At 34.4% G+C, this 22,947-nt stretch overlaps 1 protein-coding gene across 6 annotated transcripts in view; it reads right to left on the reverse strand.

The window, feature by feature from the left end:
• Nucleotides 1-22,947, reverse strand: part of ZRANB3 (zinc finger RANBP2-type containing 3) — a 200,804-nt gene that overhangs the window by 81,767 nt on the left and 96,090 nt on the right. For 4 of the 6 annotated variants that reach the window (XM_074301902.1, XM_074301899.1, XM_074301898.1 and 1 more), the window contains 4 exons: nucleotides 17,136-17,221; nucleotides 10,974-11,145; nucleotides 9,331-9,465; nucleotides 2,530-2,649 (listed from right to left, as the gene is read on the reverse strand). In XM_074301902.1, the coding sequence (XP_074158003.1) occupies nucleotides 2,530-2,649; nucleotides 9,331-9,465; nucleotides 10,974-11,145; nucleotides 17,136-17,221 (513 nt within the window). The remainder of the gene's footprint in view (nucleotides 1-2,529; nucleotides 2,650-9,330; nucleotides 9,466-10,973; nucleotides 11,146-17,135; nucleotides 17,222-22,947) is intronic. The other 2 variants (XM_074301903.1, XM_074301901.1) reach the window with 1 other exon arrangement.

Here is a 22,947-nt window from a genome sequence, read left to right on the forward strand (position 1 = left end):
TCAGCAAGGAGGTGCAGTTATTAAAAACAAAAAACCCCACTATACTTAATGGGGGGGACCTCTCCACGTGGTCACCCTTCCCCCACACCACCATGCTTCCCGACCCAATATATCATAGCTCCATTTAAACTATTAATTACTTTTACAAATCAATCTTTCCTGTCCCGCCTTTAAGTAAATATATATGTATATATTTTTAAACTTTACACTTCAATGTTTGCATGTAACTGACCCAAATTTCATAAAACTTAATACATGCCCAACAGAGCTGACAAACACTTAAGGCATAGCTCAGTTACAAATTACCCAATTACCTCTAGCAAACATACCATCGAAGTAGGGAGATACAACCACAACCTCCCCTAAGTAAGCTACCAGCATTGTTTTAAAAACCTATGTTTTAACTTAAAATCCCAATCACAGCTTTAATTCCCAATAATATAAAACTACTTTGCTATCATATTTAAAACAATGAACTTCACTAAATAGCAGTTTCTTTCCCCTGGCCCACGTGGCCCTGCTGCAGTCAGGACACGTGGGAGGAAGAGGAAGGAAGCCACCATCTTCACTGGCCCAATCCCACATACTTCCCCATGTACAGGGTTTCTGATCCCAAATGGGATCTACTAACAGCTATTTCTGGTCAGCTGAAACGACCCCTGCTTCAAAAGACTTATTTCTCCTCCCCGCCCGAAGGCCCCTGGAAGAGCTAATGGAATTAAATCCTCTCAGGTCCTTCCTTTCAGGTACCATTTAATCCTTTTGGCACCACCAGTCTGCAACAAAACAACAATACCTTATCCGCTTTTTTTCTTGCTTTTTATTTTTCCTCATATTTTGGCAGTTTGTTCCAATTACTTAATTTATCTCCCAAGGGAATATCTACCGGTATTTTCTGATATTTTTCCAATTTCTCTCCGCGAGGGCTGGCTGGGACTAGGCCACACCCATTGAATTTGGAAGGAGTTTAACAGACTCCTAAACGCCCAAACACGCTAACTGTCACCAGTTAACCCAGTCACCCAGGAAGGCCTAGCTCTCTTCCTGTCTACCGTCTACAGCCCCCTCCAGAACCTATAACTAGACTCAAGGGGCTTCACAGGACGCTTACCTCCACTGGGTTGCTGCGCAGCAAATTACTTGACTGATCTGTCCTCCACCAACCGGTTGGGATTTTCACCGCGGAGTTTCCGTTGCTTTTCTCTGAGTTTCTCCACTTCGGGTCCACTCTACGTCAGGGAGCAAGGAGAAGCCCCTGGAAGCTGGCGGGCTGCCTAAATCAAGGCAGGGCGCCATCCCACTAGCACCCAGGAGTTCACTTACTCACCGAGTAAAGGATCCCGGACGAGCCCCCAAACTGTGTGGTACGGAAATGGTGAAGGGTCACCATTTAATAAAAAAAGCTGGAGAGAGCTCTAGAGAAAAGCAAAGTTTATTGTACATTCTCGCGAGAAGGGCGTCCCACTCTTCGAGTAGACTATCGAAGAGAGGAAGCGCCTCCTGTGGGCAGGACAGCACCTTTAATCCCTAACGCAAAACGCCCCTCCCACCACTGACCCTCATCCTCATTGGCTGAGAGTCTTACATTCTAAACGCGAGATGTACCCATGAAATTGAACTTGACCAATAAGTACATAGTTGCCCATATTTGGATGAAATAGGGAGATGTCATAGGAGAGGAAGGCAATGCCCTTCAGAGTCCTTCAGGCCTACTCGAACTCTGAAGTAGATGAAGCCTTACTCGATTTTCACAACTGTCTTGAAAGATCTCACCTCATCTCATTCACCCTTATTAATTACTAAAACCTTCCTTGCTAAAAATCCTTAAGGATTTAGTCTATTTTTAGCAGCATAATAAAATCTTTACTCCTTGATTTGGAAGGATCTAAACCTACAAATTCTTTTAAGACAACCCATGACACCAGTCTACAACCCCAATATACTTTTGGGGTATCAGTCCCCAAACCCCAACAATTGTGGGTAACCCAATTTGGTGGTTCTGTATGGGGAGAGTCTAACTGTAATCCTGGAATCCCAACACCTACACCTTATATTTCAAAGAACAAGTCCACTGGTGTGGCTAATACTTTCTACAACATATATCATAACCCCTCTACAACTTGGTAGGCAATTTGAGGAATGGTTGTAGTTAAACAATTTACTGTAATATGCTTAGCCCGGTGACAAATTTCTGAGAACCTCTTTTGGACCTTTTCTTTGTAAACATCACAATTAATTGCGTTATACTTATCAGTATGATAAGGTCTTCCCCTTACTAGACTATAAAAGCTCCTGAAGGATTGAGATGGTAATATTCTTTTTATTTAACATACAACCCTGCACATAGTTATTTAATAAATGTTAGATGAATTGAATTAAAAGAGAATGAATTTGTCAACAAGCAATATAAAAATAATATAATTAAAAGAGACTAAATTCTAGTGATCAAGGATCTTTTGAAAACTATTATTCATAAACAATATGCATTGGAAGAATGTAAAAAACAGTTTATATGAAAACTAAACATACCTTGCTTTCTATAGCTGCTTCTGTACAAGCTTGGAGCATGCTTAAATGATGAGCAAAAACTAGAAATTTAAGTGAATCATTCTGAAGCATCATTTTAATATAGTCCTTTACTGCTCCTGCCTAAATGTAAAAATCATATAATTAATCTCATAAAAATTGTTACAAAGAAAATCCAGCCATGTATATTTATAAAATCTATTTGTACATAAAGATGTTTATATAAAAACACCTATCCACAATGATGACAATTTACCTAAAAATTATAAGGTATAGAAATGCATGTCATTTCATCTCACCACATGCAATTGTGATCATTTTTGGCACGGAGCAGAGAGTTGTGGGAACCCCTGCAGGTCCTTCATAAATTAATTTACGAAACCAAAAAGCTAAACTGGCAAAACACTTCCTAGCTGTGTAACCCTGGACAAGTCACTTAACCCAAATTGCCTCAGCCAACAAACAAATAAATAATAAATAAAGGAGAAATCAAGAACTTGAATCAGAATGAGTCACTCAAGATTGAAAATCAAATACAAAACATGACAGTGAACTGTAGGCCATACTTGTAATTTCAGTTTTACCTAAGACCACAACTAAATTAAATTAGGGAAATGTTATTTTGCTTTATAGAATGAGCAAATTTTAAATATCTGAATATAATTTTTGTACTATTTTCATCTATGCCTTAAACAAAAGAATGTTTAAAAGTTGAAAAAAAGGAATGTAAAATAAAGAACCTTCCAAAAGATCTACCATGAGATTTTATGATTCTTGTGAAGAGCTATTTATTCATCAAATAAAATGTATTAAATGATTTCTTGCTGTTAAGCTTTGTGCACAAGGGTAACTTGTTCTAACTTTTTGGAAACTCATTTTCTAAAACTAATAATCTCAACACAAAGATATAGTGATATGTAAGTGAAAGTAGACTGGATCTAGAGTACTAGGTTCAGTTCCAGGAATTGCATTTTTCATTTAGGAAGAGAAGTGATAAAACTGAATGGTGTTTTGAAAATAAATAGGCCTGAATAATTTTCAGAAAAAAGGCCAAAGATTGGAACAGTTTTGGTTTAGAGAAATAACAAAGTTCACAGCAAGAGATCCTATAAAATACATGAAGAATAATGTGATTTTTAAAAGAAATTAAAAAAAATTGGTAGAAAAAACTTTTAAAAGCAAACTTGGGAGTAACATTTTCAGAAGTAAAATACTTGAAACAATAACTACCTTATAATACTTAGCTAATTGTTATCTCCATTATAATGATTAATCAGAATGACAGGGTTGAAACTAGGTTTAAAAAAAAAAGGAAAGTGACAAAAAGAATTAAAATGAGTATGTGCAAATTACATTACAGATATTTCAATACCTTGAGCTCATTCATGTAGTCACTGATCACAACTCATCCACCTTTTATCTTGGTAAACTCTTGCTTGGGTCCTCCCATAAATCCTTTGGCAGGAAGTTTTTTTCCAAGTCTCTTCACATTGAGGTGGGTGGGGCAAATATGAAGGATGCCATGACATGCAAGTGGATTGGACTTAAGTGAGGGAGGGCTAGGCAAGGTCACATGCCTCACTTTCTTGTCCAGAGCCATCTGGGTGCAGTGGCCAAAAATAGATTAGGACCACGTAGTCATGTCTCTACCATGTCATATTAAAAGAGGTTTATGATTCAGGAAAAAGACTGTTAACTGAATGTGCCTTATCTAAAATCCCATGGCTAGGAAATGTCTAAAGCCAGATTTGAATTTGGCTCTTCTTGACTCCGGGTCCACTATTTTATCCACTGTGCCACCTTGTTGCCTCAAATCTTCAAAATATGTCTAGATGGCCTCATCATTTATGGGAAATTCCTCTTTCATTTTGGGATCTTTTGTTGCCATCCTCTTTGATAGTAATACTATCTATCTAGTGAACACAAATCTTTGTTTTATGCCTTACTTGATATTAACAGATTATGTTCAGAAAATTATATCTGTTGTTGAGTTTGTTAAATAACCTTTTATTACTATATATATATATATATATATAGATAGATATATAGATAGATATATAGATAGATATATATATAGATATAGATATAGATATAGATATATATGTATGTACAGAATACATTATGGAAGAAAGCAGTAAAAGTAACACCTTGTAATACCAGATGAAATGCTTTTTTAATGAGTATCGATAATTAGCACAAGGAGAGCTTGTATTCTTGGTACTTTTTGGTCGGAGACCCTAAAGAATCACTTTCCACCTTATCATGACCTAGAAGCCTGACCCCACCTCTGTTAAGTACCACTAATTTACCTTTCTATAGAGTTCAGCTGACACTACCCAAGTTTTCTATAGAGCTGAACTAAAGCTAAGTACCCCTACTTAACTTTCAATAGAACTGAATTCACGTTAAGTACCACCACTTAAGCTCTATATAATTTGAACTATCATTAACAAACTTTTTATAGCCTTATTGAAGCCTATTCAAACCCAAAAGCTCTGTATTGTCTCAAATCATATATATGAGGGTGGGAAGAATGGGTAGCTGGGCAGAAGGGACAGAACTCATTCCATCGGAGAGTTCTGCTCCCCTGAGATCTCTTGATGATTTAAAATAAACTTCTACTTTTTACTTTTAATTTAGTAAACTCTTTTACTTCACCCGAGCCTTGTCTTATCAAAAGCCTGAAATCCCCAACAGTTACTGATATGAAAGTCATTTTTAATCAACTATTTATACATATACAACAACTTATTTGAGCAAAAATATAAAACACCACTAAATTAGAAGAATTAATAAGAAGATAATAGTATGCAATTAAAAATAAGTCCATTGTGACAAGCTATTAATTAACACTAAAAAGAGGCAGCATAATACAATGGAGAGAGAGTCATATTTGAAGAGCTCAAGTCTTGAATGACAAATACTATCTATGTGATACTGGCCAAATTACTGAACCTATAAGCTCTCAGGCAAATCTCTGAGACTCCAAGTTACAGGTGCCAATCAGTATCAGTGAAGATTTTCTATTCTACAAATTTCCTTTACTAATAACAGCATGTGTTGAGACAAAATCAAATGTTTGTAAAAAATTAATAAAGAAACAGATACTGACAGAAATGATTACCATTTCCTAAGAAAGTTATCCAAATTACCAAAAAAAAAAAAAAATCTAAAGGAGCCTCTAAACTACCTCAGTCAGCCAACACTTGAATTCTTTGTTACAGAGAAAGAAAAGGAAACTGGGGGCAAAGATGGTTCAGACTACTGACTTGTTTCCAAATCTTACAATGGAAGATGGCAAATAATTAAAAGGAATATTGCCTAAGAAAATGGCTAAAAAAAAAACAGAATTGAAAACAAATTTATGAGTCTAGTTTGTGAGTCAAATAAGCCTTTTCATCACAAAGTATTATTTAAAAAATGTGTGTGAGGAAGATATACAATCATAGGTAGAATAACATATCAATGTCATTATAAGAATGTATTTTCATCAAGAGAGTCAGAGGGAATCTAACATCTTAGTCCCTAAAGTAATATATGAAAAGTAGAAGTGGCATTTAGGAAGATAAAATTGAGAAGAAGGGTAGACCAAGCTAATAACCAACCAAAAATGCCATGGTGGAGGTAACATAACTCAGGAAGTACTGAAGAGTGTTTTTACAAAATTTGAGAAAGCATAAAAAAGCAAAACAAAACAAAAAAAAGGATGACATTAATACTATCAAAAAAACTGACAGAGAGAATACCAGTACTTTCTTATCTTTATTTAAACGATTTTCAAAATCTCTAGAACCACAACTAATGAAGTTACAGAAAAGAAAGTTCTTGCTATCATACTTCTTACCATTGTCAAAGGATTCAACATTAGAAACTGTTGGAATTTTATCAGTGGAAATGACATTTTAGAAGATGTATTACCATCTTTTTTGTTGCTGTACCCTATGGACTACAGGACCTTTCCATCTAACTCATAGCTAACACTTTCTGTATGTATTGGCTCTCTCAATGGAATATGATCTTAGGACTCTAATTTGTATCCCTAGTGTTTAGCACAGTACCTTGCACAAAGTTAACTCTTAATAAATACTTTTTCATTCATTCATGCCTTTATTCACCTCCATATATTCATTTAAATGATTTTCTACAATAAATTATATTCTTTACATTTTGACAACTCAAGTGAAAAATTCAGAAAATATAAAGTATTGCTATAGCTATCATTTTTTAATCTCAAGGAAATATTTGACTCGGTAAAGCAAAATTCAGTCTTAAAGATGCTTTCCCAACTAGAAACTTCATAGATTATACCCTATAGATTGACAGACAGATAGACGAATGGCAGATAGATAAATGACAGACATACACACATATAAATACATATACCATGTATGTGTGTATGTTAAGATCACATTCCAAAAATAAGCCTATTCAATGACAGGTTTATTTATTTATAACAAAAGAAATACAGAATAGGGAGATGTATACTTGTCAGTTTTCTCATTGCTATAGATCTCTTCTTGAGCAAAGTCCAAATGAGAGAGTTCTTCTGGTTACTCAAGAGATCAGTCAATATGAACAAAACCATATGGATAGAAATGCCCATTGCTCTAACTATAACAAGCACCTCTGTAAGGATAGTTCAATGAGTTAGTCAATCACTACAAAATATGAAAAGGGCACAGGTAAATGAATGATAAGCTTGCTCTAGATTTGGGGAAAAAAAAAAAAGAGCAGACAAGATTCAATTCAATTCAATGTTATGTTTTTAATGTTCTTAAACTTTTTCCAGAGGGAAAGACCCATATTTTCAATGCAAATATTCTCTTAGTGATGTTCTTTCGTTGCAAATGTTTTATCATGATCATCTCTAACAATTTAAGTTTTAGCTGATGGTCAATGAAGAGACCCACAGTTAAGCACAAGAAAACTGCAATATATTGATATCCTTCACTCAAATAAGTGATTTCAGAGGTATCACAAAAAAATATATGATGGAAAAAGAAAGTTGGTTGAGCATCTCACATGAGTAAGAAATAACAGATAGAGAATTTGAGGGCTCTGCTAGTTGGTACTTTTGAAATATAAGGACCTAGAGGATGGCTTTTTCACATAATGAGTATGATTTATGTAAATAAACTATGGAAGAACAAAAGGAATGGGGTGAGGAAAGGGAATGTGGATAACTCTGATCCTTCTTAAATGATTTAGAAGTAGCTAATAAAGAAAAAAGATTCAGAGGTTTTAATTGAGTATTATTTGAAAGCAAAATTGAGTAGCCAAAAGAGCATATATGATCTTTCACATTGGTATAGAGATCTGGGATTTTTATTTGCATAGGGAAACCCAAGTGAGGATTACTCCTTTGACTAATGCAGATTAAAAAACAGTTCTGCAACTTAGTCTCTGAGAGTTGTCTGGAGTATTGAGAGTTTTAGTCTTTGTAAATAGTCAGAGGCAAGATTAGAATATGAGTCAGGTTAGAATCAGATCTTCTTGACTCTGAGCTGGAAGTCTATGTGATCTTGGATTGAATTAAAAGAAACAGAGTTCTGAACATGGTGAGTTATAATTCCATTGTGATCTGTAATGATAAATGCATATCTGTCATAGTATATGCCATTTTAAATATTCTACCATAATAAAGAGAGACTAAAAAGTTAGGGAAGATTCTGAAGGGAAGACCAATATAATATATAGAACTTGAAATCATAATTTATATACAGAATAATCAAAGGTATCAGAACTTTTTACCTTGGAGGGTACATAACAGCTGTTTTCAGCTACTTCAAAGATTGTCACATAGAAGAAAAATTAGACATTCTGCATAGTTAAGGTGGAGAAAAATTAGAATAAATGAATGTAATTACAAGGAAGACAAAATTCACCTCAAAACCAAAGAAGATATTGCCAACTAGTTAACTAAAAATTAAATGGGCTTCCCATATGAAGTAGAGTCATTACAAGTTGGATAATGTCCTCCTTGGGATTTTTATCAGAGGAATTAATACTTAGGTGAAAGTTATACAAGCTAAAATGATATCTTATACCTTTTCTATCACTGGATTTCTGTGACATTCTGTGATTTATTTAAATTTATAAATTCTAGTATGAAAAGGAAAAAAAAATCCCAATGTGCTAATGTAGAAAGCAGCCATGTGCAGTGCCATGAAATATGAGTCAGAAAACTTGGACTCAATTGCCAGCTTGACTCAGTACTGTAATGCTGCACAAATTACTTTACAACTTTCAATCTCACTTTTCTCATTTGTGAAAGAAGGAAGGACAGAGATGTCAAACTCAAGGCCATCAAAACAACTAAGTGAACCTCAAACCATGTTAACATGTAATTAGGAAATGCTTAACAAAATAAATAAAAATAAGATGCAACAAAGACACTATTCATTTGTGGTTTTCCACTATAGGGCTGGACCAGCTGATCTCTAATCTAAGGTAACTACAGGCCTATGACTTTATTTTATAATCACAACCTGTAGATTTACAATTAAAAAAGTGAGAAGGTATACATTCACACATAAAGAAATATATCTCTATATGACACTGAAGAGAAAAAATGGCTACTTTTAAATAAATAAATAAAGATAAAATAAAAACACCAGAATGGAAGATAATAGGGCTTGTGTAAGGTTCAGCATGAATGGATAAGAAAACCTAATACATAGGGGTGAAGTGAACCAGAAGAATGATGTGGGGGGCAGTCTTAAAAATAAGATGTTAAATTAATAAAATCATTTAAAAAATCTTTATTGAGAAGAAAATAGAATTACACAGAAATTTAAATAATACCTTAGCAATAGCTGTTTGTTTAAACATACGGGTCATCAACCCCATGGCTTGAAAAAAGTGGTTACCAGTCTCAGTGGAACCTGAATGTGGAGCCCTTATTAATTTCTCCCACTCTTCAAAGCTAGTATTCAATTCCTATGTGGGAAGAAAGAACAATGTTTAGAAATACAGCATAAAGGGCAGAACAATTAATGTAACTGTGAATCATGTCCTACTTTTTTCTGCTACAGAAAGGTATGCAGAGAAGAGAAAATTCCCAAAGATACCAGCCTGCTCATACAAAAACGTCAATGCAGAGGTAGGTCAGTCACATGTTCCTACCAATTATAGAAACCAATGACAAGCTGTGGGTGAAAATAAAGCACTTTGCTAGCATCATAAATCAAACAAAAAGAGCTTTCTCTTAAGGAGAAACAATTTGCAAAGCAAGAAGAAAAAAATCTAATTATATAAGGAAGAAGGGCATAGAAAAAAATATATGGTAATGAGTTACTTTTACAACAAGACAGTTTTATTTAAACAGGCATAAAGACTTGGGGAATGTTACCTAATTTTTTTTAAAAATGCAGTAGATTCAGATATTGACTTTCATCAGTTGTATTTTTTTTTTTTAACAGAGTTGGAATAACTGAATATAAAGTCACTTCATTCTTATTTTAGAAAGAATGTTGGAAAAATGTTTGGCATAAATCTATTGGGATTGGAAGATGATGCAGTTCCTGTCAAAAAGCCTCTTATGTAAGCACAGATATAAGCAGATTTAACGATATGAAAACTAAATTCTTCAGATGTAAGTGCATATGAGGTTCCAGTGTAATTTATTTTTGGTTTTCTAGTGTGATGATTAGCACATTTCATAGGGTGATAACAGAGCTAAAAGCAGATTTCTGGGATAGAACTATACCCAAATTATACAAGTAGATAGTGGGCCACCCTGTCCTCAAAAATCTCCAGAGAAGACTCCACAACCACCACAAATAATTAATTTCAGTATTTCATAAATGCTTTGAGAAAATAAATCTTTCCTTAATGTTAAAGGTAAATATTTCTCGCTAGATTGTTAGTTATTTCATTCTGTCATCAGAATGATGACAATGATCATACAATGATTTCCCACATGTTAAAAGCTGTAATTATGTTTTTTTTTTTTTTAGTCTTCATGTTCCAAAAGACACAAAAACAGCTAATATTCCTTAAGTTAGTATTCTTTAAACTCATATGGCCTTGAAACATTTCTGAGTGTGACAAAATTCAGGAACATTAGTCCAGAGAGCATAGAATGCCATCAGAATAAAGTTTGGAGATGAATATTTTAGAGTAAAATGATAGATTTCAGCACAGATTTACATATGAAAAAATTCAATATGAAATGTTTTTAGAACACACAACTTCATGTTTAATAATTTAGTATTTCAATGACAGTTACAATATTGAAACATTCTCATGGAGCCATCTATTCACTTTGAATAGCAGGATTCTACTATACAATTTAGTTTGGGAAATCATGCCCTAAGTAATTCCAAGTCTTTCAGGTAAGCAACTTTTTATATCAGCAAATATTTTTTAAAATGCATGTTTTGCAATAATTATTATTTTTAGAAATAACTTTGGAAATTATTTTTAAACAAGTAAGGAATCCTCACCTTAGCTGCTACAGATGGAAGATCAAATGGAATACGTTGTCTAATTTTAGGGGGTAGTTGTGTTAAAACTTCAGTTTTTAATCTTCTTATCATTATATTACTTAATAGCTGATGAAGTTCATTTAAATTTGATGCACCTCTGCAGTCCCACTGAGCTCTTTTACCAAAATACCTGAAAAAAGTGAAGGAAGTATGTATTAAAGAACTGATTTAAGGTAAAATTATTTTCACAATGAAGGGCTAAAATTTCTTCACAACTATCTCTCAATGTAATCTAGTTACAAGAATCTCATCCTTCTCAATGCTATGTCAAATATTTGTATCTTGCTAATTATAAGGAAACAAGAGTTGTCAATTCTCCTTCTGAATTAGCTCTCATATAAGTCCTTATCCCTTTCCCTGTCACTGTCCTGATCCTAAATAAAGCCTGAACTGCTACCATGGCTTTCAAACTCTGCTTTGATCCCTTAAACACAAAGCTACTTACTATATTCTACAATTCTAATGATTTTACTCCATTGCTCAAAAACTGAGAAAAATATTTTCTTCTGTTAAACCAAGTCTCTCTGTAAGTTGGATCTAAGTGAACTTTCCAGATGTATTTCACATGCCTTCTTTTAATACTAGCTAAACTAGATTCTTCTCTACCTTCTGAATCACTGCTCCATTTTCTCATTATGCTGCTTTTACTTAGACCTTAAATGTTCTTTTTCTTTCTATAGCATTAAAATCATCCACCCTTTCCAAATCACTACTGATCAGAGAAATGCAAATTAAGACCACTCTGAGATATCACTACACACCTGTCAGATTGGCTAAGATGACAGGAACAAATAATGATGAATGTTGGAGGGGCTGTGGGGAAACTGGGACACTAATACATTGTTGGTGGAGTTGTGAAAGAATCTGGCCATTTTGGAGAGCAATCTGGAACTATGCCCAAAAAGTTATCAAACTGTGCATAACCTTTGATCCAGCAGTGCTACTACTGGGCTTATATCCCAAAGAAATACTAAAGAGGGGAAAGGGACCTGTATATGCCAAAATGTTTGTGGCAGCTCTTTTCATAGTGGCTAGAAACTGGAAGATGAATGGATGTCCTCAATTGGAGAATGGTTGGGTAAATTATGGTATATGAAGGTTATGGAATATTATTGCTCTGTAAGAAATGACCAGCAGGATGAGTTCAGAAAGGCTTGGAGAGATTTGCATGAACTGATGCTGAGTGAAATGAGCAGAACCAGAAGATCACTATACACTTCAACAACAATACTGTATGAGGACGGATTCTGATGTAAGTGGATATCTTCAACATAAAGAAGATCCAACTCACTTCCAGCTGATCAATGATGGACAGAGACAGCTGCACCCAGAGAAGGAATGTAAAATATTAGCACTACTGTCTATCTACCCAGGTTACTTAAACCTTCGGAATCCAATACTTAACGTGCAACAAGAAAATTGGATTTACACACATATATTATATCTAGGTTTTACTGTAACACATGTAAAATGTATGAGATTGCCTGTCGTCTAGGGGAGGGAGTAGAGGGAGGGAGGGAGAGGAAACTCTGGAAAAATGAATACAAGGGATAATGTTATAAAAAAATTACTCATGCATACATACTGTCAAAATATATAATTATAAAATTAATAATAAAAAAATCATCCACCTTAATATTCTATACATTAACTACAAGAAGTGTTGATCAATTATGACAGACTTAGCTCTTCTTAGCAATATAGCGATCCAAGACAATTCTAATAGACTTGGCATGGAAAATGCTATCTATATCCACAGAGAAAACCATGGAGATTAAATGAGGATCAAAGCATACTATTTTTTCCTATTTGTTTGGTTTTTCTTCCTCGTGGTTTTCCCCTTTTGTTTAGATTTTTCTTTCACAACATGACTAATAAAGAAATGTATTTTAAATAATTGTACATATGTAACATCAAATTGCTTGCTATCTTGGGTGAAGAGAGATAAAGAATGGAGGCAGAAAAGAAAATTTGGAATTCAAAATCTTGCAAAAATGAATGCTGAAAACTATCTATACATAAAATTTAAAAAAAATATTATTGAGAAGGGAAAAAAAAAAAAAAAGACCCAGCTTAAATACTAGCTTTTCCATAGAGACCTACATGATCCCTCCATCCTCTATAAAGCTGGTAGTGATCTAGTGATCTTTTTTTCATTTGTACCTTTACAAATCCTTAATACACAGGTCCCTGCCCTTCAGTTTAAGAATTTTTAAAAATAAGGTTTGTTAGTTCACTTTGCTTCTCATATGCCCACATTTTATTCGATGGCTTCCTTTGTGGACAGGGAGAGCATGAATTATTATGTGGCTTGCTCAAAGCAAGTAGTCACTGCATGCGTGCCAGTGTCTTCTGGCTTTAGGAAAAATTTTTTCAGCTCAGTTCAGCTAAGTGTAGTATACAAAAGAAACATAACCAAAGAATTAGGGTGAAAATTCACGCTGATGCTCCATTAATTACTTTTTATGAGGAGACCATTGTTCTTAGCCAAGGTGAAGATAAAAAGTCTGGAGCAATCAATCAATCAATAAACATTTATTTGGAATCTATTATGTGGGGGCAGTTAGGTGATGCAGTGGCTAGAGCACCAACCCTAAAGTCAGGAGGACTTGAGTTCAAATCTGGCCTCAGAAACTTAATACTTCCTAGCTGTATGACCCTGGGCAAGTCACTTAACCCCAACTGCCTTAGTACAAAAAAAAAAAAAAAAAAAAGAATCTATTATTTGCTAAGTCCTGTGTTTGGTACTGAACATCCAGAGTAAAAAAAAAAAAAAAAAAAAAGGAAGTCTTTGCACTCAAGGGACTGACATGCTATTAGAGAGACAATATATATATCTAAGTATCTCCAATTCGGTATGTTTAATAGGCAGTTAATGATGTGAGACTGAGGGGAAAGAGAAGTAGAAGAATGAGAAAAGAAGTTAAGATATATTTGAGAATCAACTGCAGAAGGAAAATTGAGCCCAAGGGATCTAAAATCACTAAGTGAAATGCTATAAAAAGAGAGAAGGAGGAAGCCACCCATAGTTAGTAGAACAATAAGATAAGTATACTATGTTATCAGCTATTAATATAATGATCAGGAGTGAAAAATACCATAAAAATCTAGAAAGAACATACAGGAAAAGAGGATGATCAATAATAATAAACAGATATGAGCATGAAAATGATGAGCATTGAGAAAAAGGCATTGGTTTATCAATTAAAAGATAATTGGTAACTTTGGAAAGAATAGTTTTAATTGAATATTAAGATTAAGACACAATGAACTAAACCACCTTGGACTAGAGTAAACTTGGACCTTACCTTTTAAAATTTTTAAAAAGACTGGGGCTTTCTCCTTGCCTTTCTGTGTATATTACAATTGATTACTTTCCCCCAATCGGCCAAGTAGAATATAATCCAAAGTATAACCTCTTCAAAGGCTTGCTGAAGGGAATAAGGTAGAATTTGTTTAGCTAACTTAATAGAATTCTTTGAGGGATAAATAAGGAGAAAATTAAGAGACTTACTTAACCTTTCTCAAACCCTCTTCACAGGATTCCATATCAAAAATTAAAATAATGATTCAGTCACAATGAGACTGAGGAGGAGGCTTCCCTGTCATGGATATATAACTGTGTTACACATAGGAAACAAATGATAGGGATAAATGATACTTTTGTGAAAGGAGAAATTTAATGCTCAACTCCTCAGAAATCATTGGAAGGTTAATAAATGATCTGGAGGAGGGAATGTGCAAATTATGAGATGACACTAAATTCTTCCAAGTAGCAAAGAGCAAAGACAATGGAGATAAATGATAGAAAAAAAGTCATATCTTTAATGTGAAAGTGGGAAGAAAAGTGGCATATGAATTATAATTTAAGAAGAATCATGATGTTTATAAAATGAAGGGCTCGGAGCTATCAATTAGAAAGTGGAAAATAAACTTGAGAGTCTTTGTAGACCAGCGATTTTTTAAAAAAATAGCTTTTTACTTTTCAAAACACATGCAAAGATAGTTTTCAAAATTTACCCTTGAAAAACCTTGTGTTCCATATTTTTCTCTGTCTCTGCCTCCCCCCTTCTCTAGACAACAAACAATCCAAAATAGGTTAAATGTGTAATTCTTCTAAACATATTTCCACATTTTTCATGCTGCACAAGAAAAATCAGATCAAAAACAGAAAAAAAAAATGAGAGGGGAAAAAACCAAGCAAACAACAACAATAATAACAATAACAAAGGTGAAAATATTATGCTGTGATCTACATTCAGTCCCCACAGTCCTCTCTCTCTAGGCACAGATAGCTCCCTATAACAAGTCTATTGGAAATGGCCAAAATCACCTCATTGTTGAAAAGAGTATGTCCATCACAATTGAGCATCATATAGTAACCTTGTTATTGCTGTGTACAATACTCTTTTGGTTCTATTCACTTCACATACCATTAATTCATGTAAGTCTCTCCACTCTTTCTGAAACCCTCCTGCGAACCATTTCTTATAGAACAATAATATTCCATGCCATTCATATATCATAACTTATTTAGCCATTCCCCAACTGATGGCTATCCACTCAGTTTCCAGTTTTTTGCCACTACAAAAAGGACTGTTACAAACATATTTTTGTACATGTGGAAGACCAGTGATTCTTAAAATGTGAGTTGTGATTCCCTAGAGGGTCTTAGAAGGCAAAATTATTTTTATAATAAAGCTAAGACATTATTTGCCTATATAAATACTCATTTTTCAAACTATGCATCTGTGAGGCAATATTTCTTCATATGCTTCAAAGCACAAAATGATTGACTGCAAAAGCAAATAAGATTTACCTGTCTTTTATTAAGCTAGACATTAAAAGAATGAGAAAAAAATGTGAAAATGCCATTCTTAATTTTTTTTTTGTTTTGGAAGATTTAGATATTCTCATAAAAATTATTCATGTTAACATGATTGGCTTATTATCATCAATTTAAAATGAATACATGTTTTAAAATTTTATCAGTTGAATCTCTAACATGGCAAACATTGGTACTCTCACAAAACAAAATGAATCCTGAAACCAAAACGTTTAAGAATTGCTACAGTGATAATATCATTACACTGAACTACAATATCCCAAAAGGATAAAATTTTGACCATCACCAAAATGATATAAGAAAAACTGAAAACTTTACCCTACTCATCAACATCTAGCATATTATTTGTTATTATAATCAACACAACAGTAACTGTAAGCTTCCCAACAACGCCTAGAATGATGCCAAATGTACACTGATAAATCAACTGATTTTATGGGCTCATTGTTGATTTTTGCACTTCAAAGAGTTTTGGAATTATGTAGCACTAAAATAACACACTAAATAACCCTCACTATTTAATTTTCTCTCTCTGTGTGTGGCATGTATGTGGATGTGTTTTTAAGTTTGTTATACTGGACAACTCAAAACTAAGTTGAATTTATCATTGCAAGCTGATTTCACTAAACAAAATCCATGTCAGCATCCAGAGAGAATAATTTAATCTGAGTCAATCCATAACTACCTAAACTGAAATTATAGAACTATAATCTCTTGATAAACTCAGCAATAGAACAAGGGACTCTACCATTATTTTTCTAATCAACTTTACTTTAGTTAAAAGGCCAAAGCTGGAATACAATAACTATTACCACTCTTTATTTGTTTTATTCTTTTGGGATGTCAAGAAAACTCTGTTTTCCTTGAGAACTATCAATATTTTTGGATTGTGAAAGTCATTAAGTTTATTGTTATACTTTAAGGGGAACCAGACTTAACTTATTTTGACTTATTCCATTTGCTTTAGGAAATACTAATCTAAACTTTTAAGATCTCTCAGAGTTAAAATCCTAGATCTAACTCATATTCATCACCTTATATATGAGTTTGATGAAACTGTAATTTACTGCATCATTCAATAACAATGGGAAAGTCATTGATGAATATGCTCAATTTATGATCCTAGAGCAGCTTTATAACTGTATAACTCTATAAATCTAGAGTAGCTGAGTATGTGTTTGTACATATGATATATAGGTATACACAATGTAAAAATACATTATGTGAGAGAGGGAGAGGTGTGTGTATATAGAAGAATGTTTAGGAATACATACCTGATATGAGCATTACAGTATCTTTTTGCATATTCAGTCCATGTTCCAAATTGTTTTGGGAAGAGTGCCTCAATCTGCATGAAAAGCTAAAAATAACAAAAAAATACTATTATAATGCATATATTTTTAATTTAATCTAAATTATTTTAAGCAAGTTATAGTATTTTAAAATATTATCAAACGCAAAAGTTTTTTTTTTTCTTCATCAACTCAAAATGGCATTTTAATAGCAGCCTATCAACAACCATTTATTACACGGGATACTTTCAATGGAACTTACATGCATTAGGCAAAGGGTGGGGTTTAGAAGATGGAAGAAGAACAAGAAGAAACAGAAACAGAAACCATCCTAGGATCAATAATTCCAGACCTCTCTTCTGCCACCCTTTTTCTTTGGCATTCACTTTGCCAAGATATTTCTCTCTGTCTGGATTGTGATGACCAAAACCAAACTCAATTTCTTTTTCCTCAAACATATCCATCTTTCTAATGTTTCCATTTCTGTTGAGGACACTATAGTGCTTTCAGTTGGCCAGAGAAACCATTTAATTCTATCAGCAACTCACATCTCAACCTAATTTTAGCTATTTAGTCAATTGTCTCATCTATTTGTTTTGACTTTATAATTCCTTGTTTTTAATCTCCTTTTTTTCTACTCGAAGCTCTTGGAGCTCCTACCCTGAATCTAGGTCTCATCACCTCTTACTTCGGTTATTGCAATAGCTTATCTCAGATCCTCCACATAGCTACGAAAGTGATTTTCCTAAAATGCAGTTTTTCTACGTCACTCCCCTCAGTAAACTCCTGACTCCCTATTATTTCTAACATCAAATATAAACTCCTTTGATACCGAAAACCTTTTATATTTTGCTTCTAGCCTCCTTTTCCAAACTTTACACATTTCTCTCTTTCTTGTGCTCTATGGTCCAGTCAAACTAGTTTTCTTGATATTTTTCTCACACAACATTCCATCTCTAGCAACCATACGTTTGCACAGATTGTTTCCCATGCCCAATACGTATTCCCTTTGCATCTCTACATCTCAGTATCCTTACCTAGCTTCCTTCAAGACCCAATCCTGGTGCTAACTCCTTTAAAGGAGGCTGTTCTTAATATTCCTTAGCTCTTAAAGCATTTTCCTGAAATTGCCCTATATTTGTTCTGTGTATGTCCTACATATGTATTCATGTTTCTCTCTCTCTCTCATTCATTTCTCCCACAATCCAGACAGAGAGAAATATCTTGGCAAAGAGAATGCCAAAGAAAAAGGGTGGCAGACGAGAGGTCTGGAATTATTGATCCTAGGATGGTGTCTGTTTCTGTTTCTTCTTGTTCTTCTTCCTTCTCCTTTTTTTTTTTAATTAAAGATTTTTATTTTATTTTTAAAACATAAGCATAGATAGGTGAAGGATCTAAGGGCCTGATCCGAGAGTTAAAAGATCTAGTATTTAAGGCATAGGTGTTACTTTGGGCCCTGGTGGATAGGTACTTCGCGCTTAGGCCCTAACTGAATCCAGAATCAAAAGGTAAGATATGTGAAACTTTAGTTTGGGATCAATTCTATCAATAAAGTCTTTTTTTCTGTTCATAAATAGAGTCAATTTTAAGTTTTGAAAGAGCTGCTATAGATCCCAGGGTGTAGATTGTTGGTAAAAGGAGAAAAGTTAAGGAAGACATTATTCCTGACTTTGCTGATAATAACTAACTTGAGCCAGAGGCTCATCTATTCCTTGAAGACACTCTTTAGACATATGTTATCTGTAGAAGAAGGGGAAAGTACCCATAGATCTCTACCAATGACCTTTCAGGGAGCTACAGAAATTTCAACAATAAGCAGCAGATTAAAGAAAATAACATCTTTTCCACAGCAACCCTTTTGTAAAAGACCTTAGGAGTCTGAAAGCTTTCAGTCTGTCCCTTTTCTTGTCATCCACTATCATCCCAAGCTCAATTATGTTCCAAAGTTCTTACCTTTCCATTGACTCCCATTTCAGATATACATAGCTTCTGGTCCCAGGTACCCTATATAGCAATAACAGCACTGTTTTCACAGTGACTGATGTCTGAAACAATCTTTGATCTATGTAATCCTGATATATAATTCATATTTATATTCTATGACATTACTATCTTACTTCAGAATTAGATGATTTTTTGAATCACTGAGCTAATTCACTTTCTTTCACAGAACAATTTATCCTAATATATGAGAAATGGAAACTAAAATAACTAGATTTATGCTTTTAAATTTTAGTTTCATGAAGTGTGAAGAATACTCCAGTAAAAATTAAAAGTGTTTTTAGCACTAAGAAGTTCTTATAAAAACATCAAAAAGTTTTATTCCTACAACTAGAACTATAGAAAATTCCATTTATAGTGAATTCTCAATAGATATCCTTAGGTATTCCAGACATGTAAATAGTGCTCTATAGCATCATATTCTTGGGAAAATCTTAGTTTATACTCATTGTTTGGCTGATCTATATTGGAATGAAGCTTTTAGCAAAATAGAATGTTACTATAAAGAAATCTCCAAGTATTTATAGGATGAGCAACAATTGTAGTACTTTCTTTTAATAGTTTGTTTTATGATACAATACAAAATATATACTTATGTCCAAATATTTTGCATGCTATTTTCATTAGAATGGAGCTTAGCAATATATCTATATATGGTATATAATGTCGTTAATATATGCTTGGTTACTGATTCATTCACAAATGCTCTATGTAGAAGATTCCCAAATCTATGAAATCCTACTCTCCCTAGACTCCAATGATCTATCAACAACTATTAGTATCTCAAATTCAACATGAACAAAACAGAACTCATTATCTTTACTCTTTAAATCAATCAACAAGTATATTTAATGACTTGCTGTGTTCTAAGAACCGTGAAAAGCACTGGAGAAACAAAGAAAAAGGAGAAAAAAAGTTCTAGTCTTCAAAGAATTTACATTTTAACGGAAAAGCTAACATGTATATGAATTGTTACATACAGGAAACATATTAAAAGGCTACAAAGCAAAAACTAAAGTGGAGAGAGTGTTGGTACATGATGTTTTATTTGCAGATGATTGTGCAATCAATGCAGCTTGCAAAGGTGAGATACAACAAAATATGGTTCAATTCTTTGCTGCTTGTGCTAATTTTGGCCTCACAACTAACACCAAAAATTCACACATATATCATCAGCTAGCATATCATTCATATATGGGGCCATCAGTTACAGCAAATGGAGAAGTTTTGAATGCTGTGCGTAAATTCACTTACCTTGACAATATACTTTCCAGGATTGTACATATTGATAACCCATGCTTTGGGAGGGCTAGCTCAGTGTTTGGAAGGCTCCAAAGGAAGATGTGGGAGAAGAGTGCTATTAGACTGACTACCAAACCAAAGGTCTACAGAACCATTGTGCTGACCTCACTGTTGTATGCCTGTGAAACATGAACAGTACACCAGTGCCATGCCAGGAAACTGAATCACTCCCCTTTGAATCGTCTTAGGAAAATTCTGAAAAATCACCTGCCAGGATAACATACCAAACACAGAGATCATTTCTAGAATTAAACTGCTAAGCATTCCAATTCTAGTGAAGAGAGCATATGTTGCCCTCATTGATTGAAATATATGCTTGCCAAAGAAAATTTTTATTGAGAATTCACACAAGACACAACGTGGTCCGAAAAAGTGATAAAGACACTCTTAAGGTCTCTCTTAAGAACTTGGAAAATGACTGTATGATATGGGAGATACTGGCACAGGACTGCCCAACATGATGTATTTTCATAAGAGAAAGTGCTTGAATCAGCGCAGAAGGAACATGAGATGTACAAAGTTAGAGAAGCCACTCCCAAATGTTTACAGGAACTATCTGTGTCCAACCTATGGGAGAGCATTCCAAGCTCATATTGGTCTGATCAGCACACAGTCAAACACACTAACTTGAGTCTAATATAGTGACGTCATTTTGGTCTGCTTTGAAAAAGGACAACAACCAACCAACCAACCAACCAACCAAGTAAGTGGATGAAATGGAGCTTTAGAGGGGAAGGATGTATTCAACAAACAGACCAGTACTAAGTGGGGGGGTGGGGGGGAGGAGCTTAATCTAAGTCTTTTCTTCTTCTTTTTTTTTTTTTGGGGGGGGGGTTTAAGTGATTCGCCCAGGATCACACACAGCTAGGAAATGTTAAGTGCTTGAGGACAGATTTGAACTCAGGTCCTTGTAATATTCTCTCTAAAATATAATGTTCTTTGTTGAGGTTTTCTTGGGGTTTCTGGAGGCAGCCTTTGTTTCAGTTAAGTAATCACCACAGTAGCCAGGGGTTAACATCCAAATCTTTTATTGTCTCTTTCAAAGTCTTATCTCCTTCACTTGGGGCTCAGCTAGTTTTCTGGAGGCCTTCTGGATCTTGGTTTCAGTGGAGAAGTGAAGGAGGAGAGCCTGCCACCACTTCTCTGTCTTCCCTAGTTCTGATTCTGGCTGAATTTGTCCAGGCTTATATGTCCTCTTATCAAAGGTGTGAATCTATAGTAGTACTTTTGTACTATAGGTAAGTACTAAGTACATGTACTAAACTAGAGAACTGTTAAGCACCATGCTAAACAAGCACTGTCTATCAATTCCACTGACTTAGCACCTTGTTTCAAGTTCTGGCCCATAACAAGTCCTCCTAACTTCAGGGTTGGTGCTCTATCCATTGCACCACCTAGCTGCCCTTGATCTAAGTTTTTATGGAAGTCAGGGATTGTAAGCAGTAAACTCTGGAGGAAAAGTATTCCAGACATGGGGGACATCTACTGCAAAGGCATGGAGCCAGAGAGGATCAAACACTGTGTCTGAAGAACATCACAGAAATCTATAGAATGCATGGAAGTTCTATATAAGAAGACTGAAAGGGAAAAAGAGGTCAGTTTGTGAAGACCTTTAGATAGAGGTAAGAGGGAGCTATTAGAGTTGGGAGGGAAGGTAGGATTGAAGGGGAGTTATTGGCAGATATACTGTCAGGATAAATGGATGAGAGTGAAAAGACTTGATAAGGGAATCTGAACTAGAGGCAACCACATGAATGGAAAGAAGTTGAAGTAGGAAAAAAATTGGTCAAAGTTTGGTCATAATTACCTATGTAGATTGAGCAACAATGCGGAGTCCAGGACAATATTGAAATTGTGATCCTGGATGAATGGCAAAATGACAAAGTTCATAAGTCAAGTAAAATTCAGATATCATAATTTTTTTTGGGGGGGGGAGGGAAATAAAGGGAAAGGAAGCAGAGTGGACTATGAATTCTGTTTAAGACATACTGAATTCAAGGTATCTAAGAGATAGCAAGTTTGAAATTTCTAACAGACAATTGGTGATTAAGGGGCAGAGAGACAGACAGTGTGTGTAAGTGTTTTGGAAGATTAGATAAGATGTGCAGACAGGATGTTTATACACACAAAGACACAAGCATGTGTGTGTGTGTGTGTGTGTGTGTGTGTGTGTTACATGTGCTATTCTGAGATACTAGGGCTAGATATATATCTTGGAATCATCAGCACAAAGATGATAACTGAATTCATGGGAAGAGATGAGATAACCAAGTGAAAAATATATATAGAAAAAAAGAGAAGTGGGCCTAATACAAAACTTTGGTTTTGGGGTATGATAGGAATGAAACCAAGCAAAGGAGACTAACAAGGAAGAGTCAGTCAGAGAAGAGAACCAAGGGAGCAGTCATGAAAATCCAGTGAGAGTATGCAATAAGAAAAATTCCAAAGCTCCTGTATTCCTCTAAGTTGTTTTTTTTATACATCTGTTGAT

Source organism: Sminthopsis crassicaudata, chromosome 3 (genome assembly GCF_048593235.1).
Source record: "Sminthopsis crassicaudata isolate SCR6 chromosome 3, ASM4859323v1, whole genome shotgun sequence".
NCBI lineage: Eukaryota > Metazoa > Chordata > Mammalia > Dasyuromorphia > Dasyuridae > Sminthopsis > Sminthopsis crassicaudata.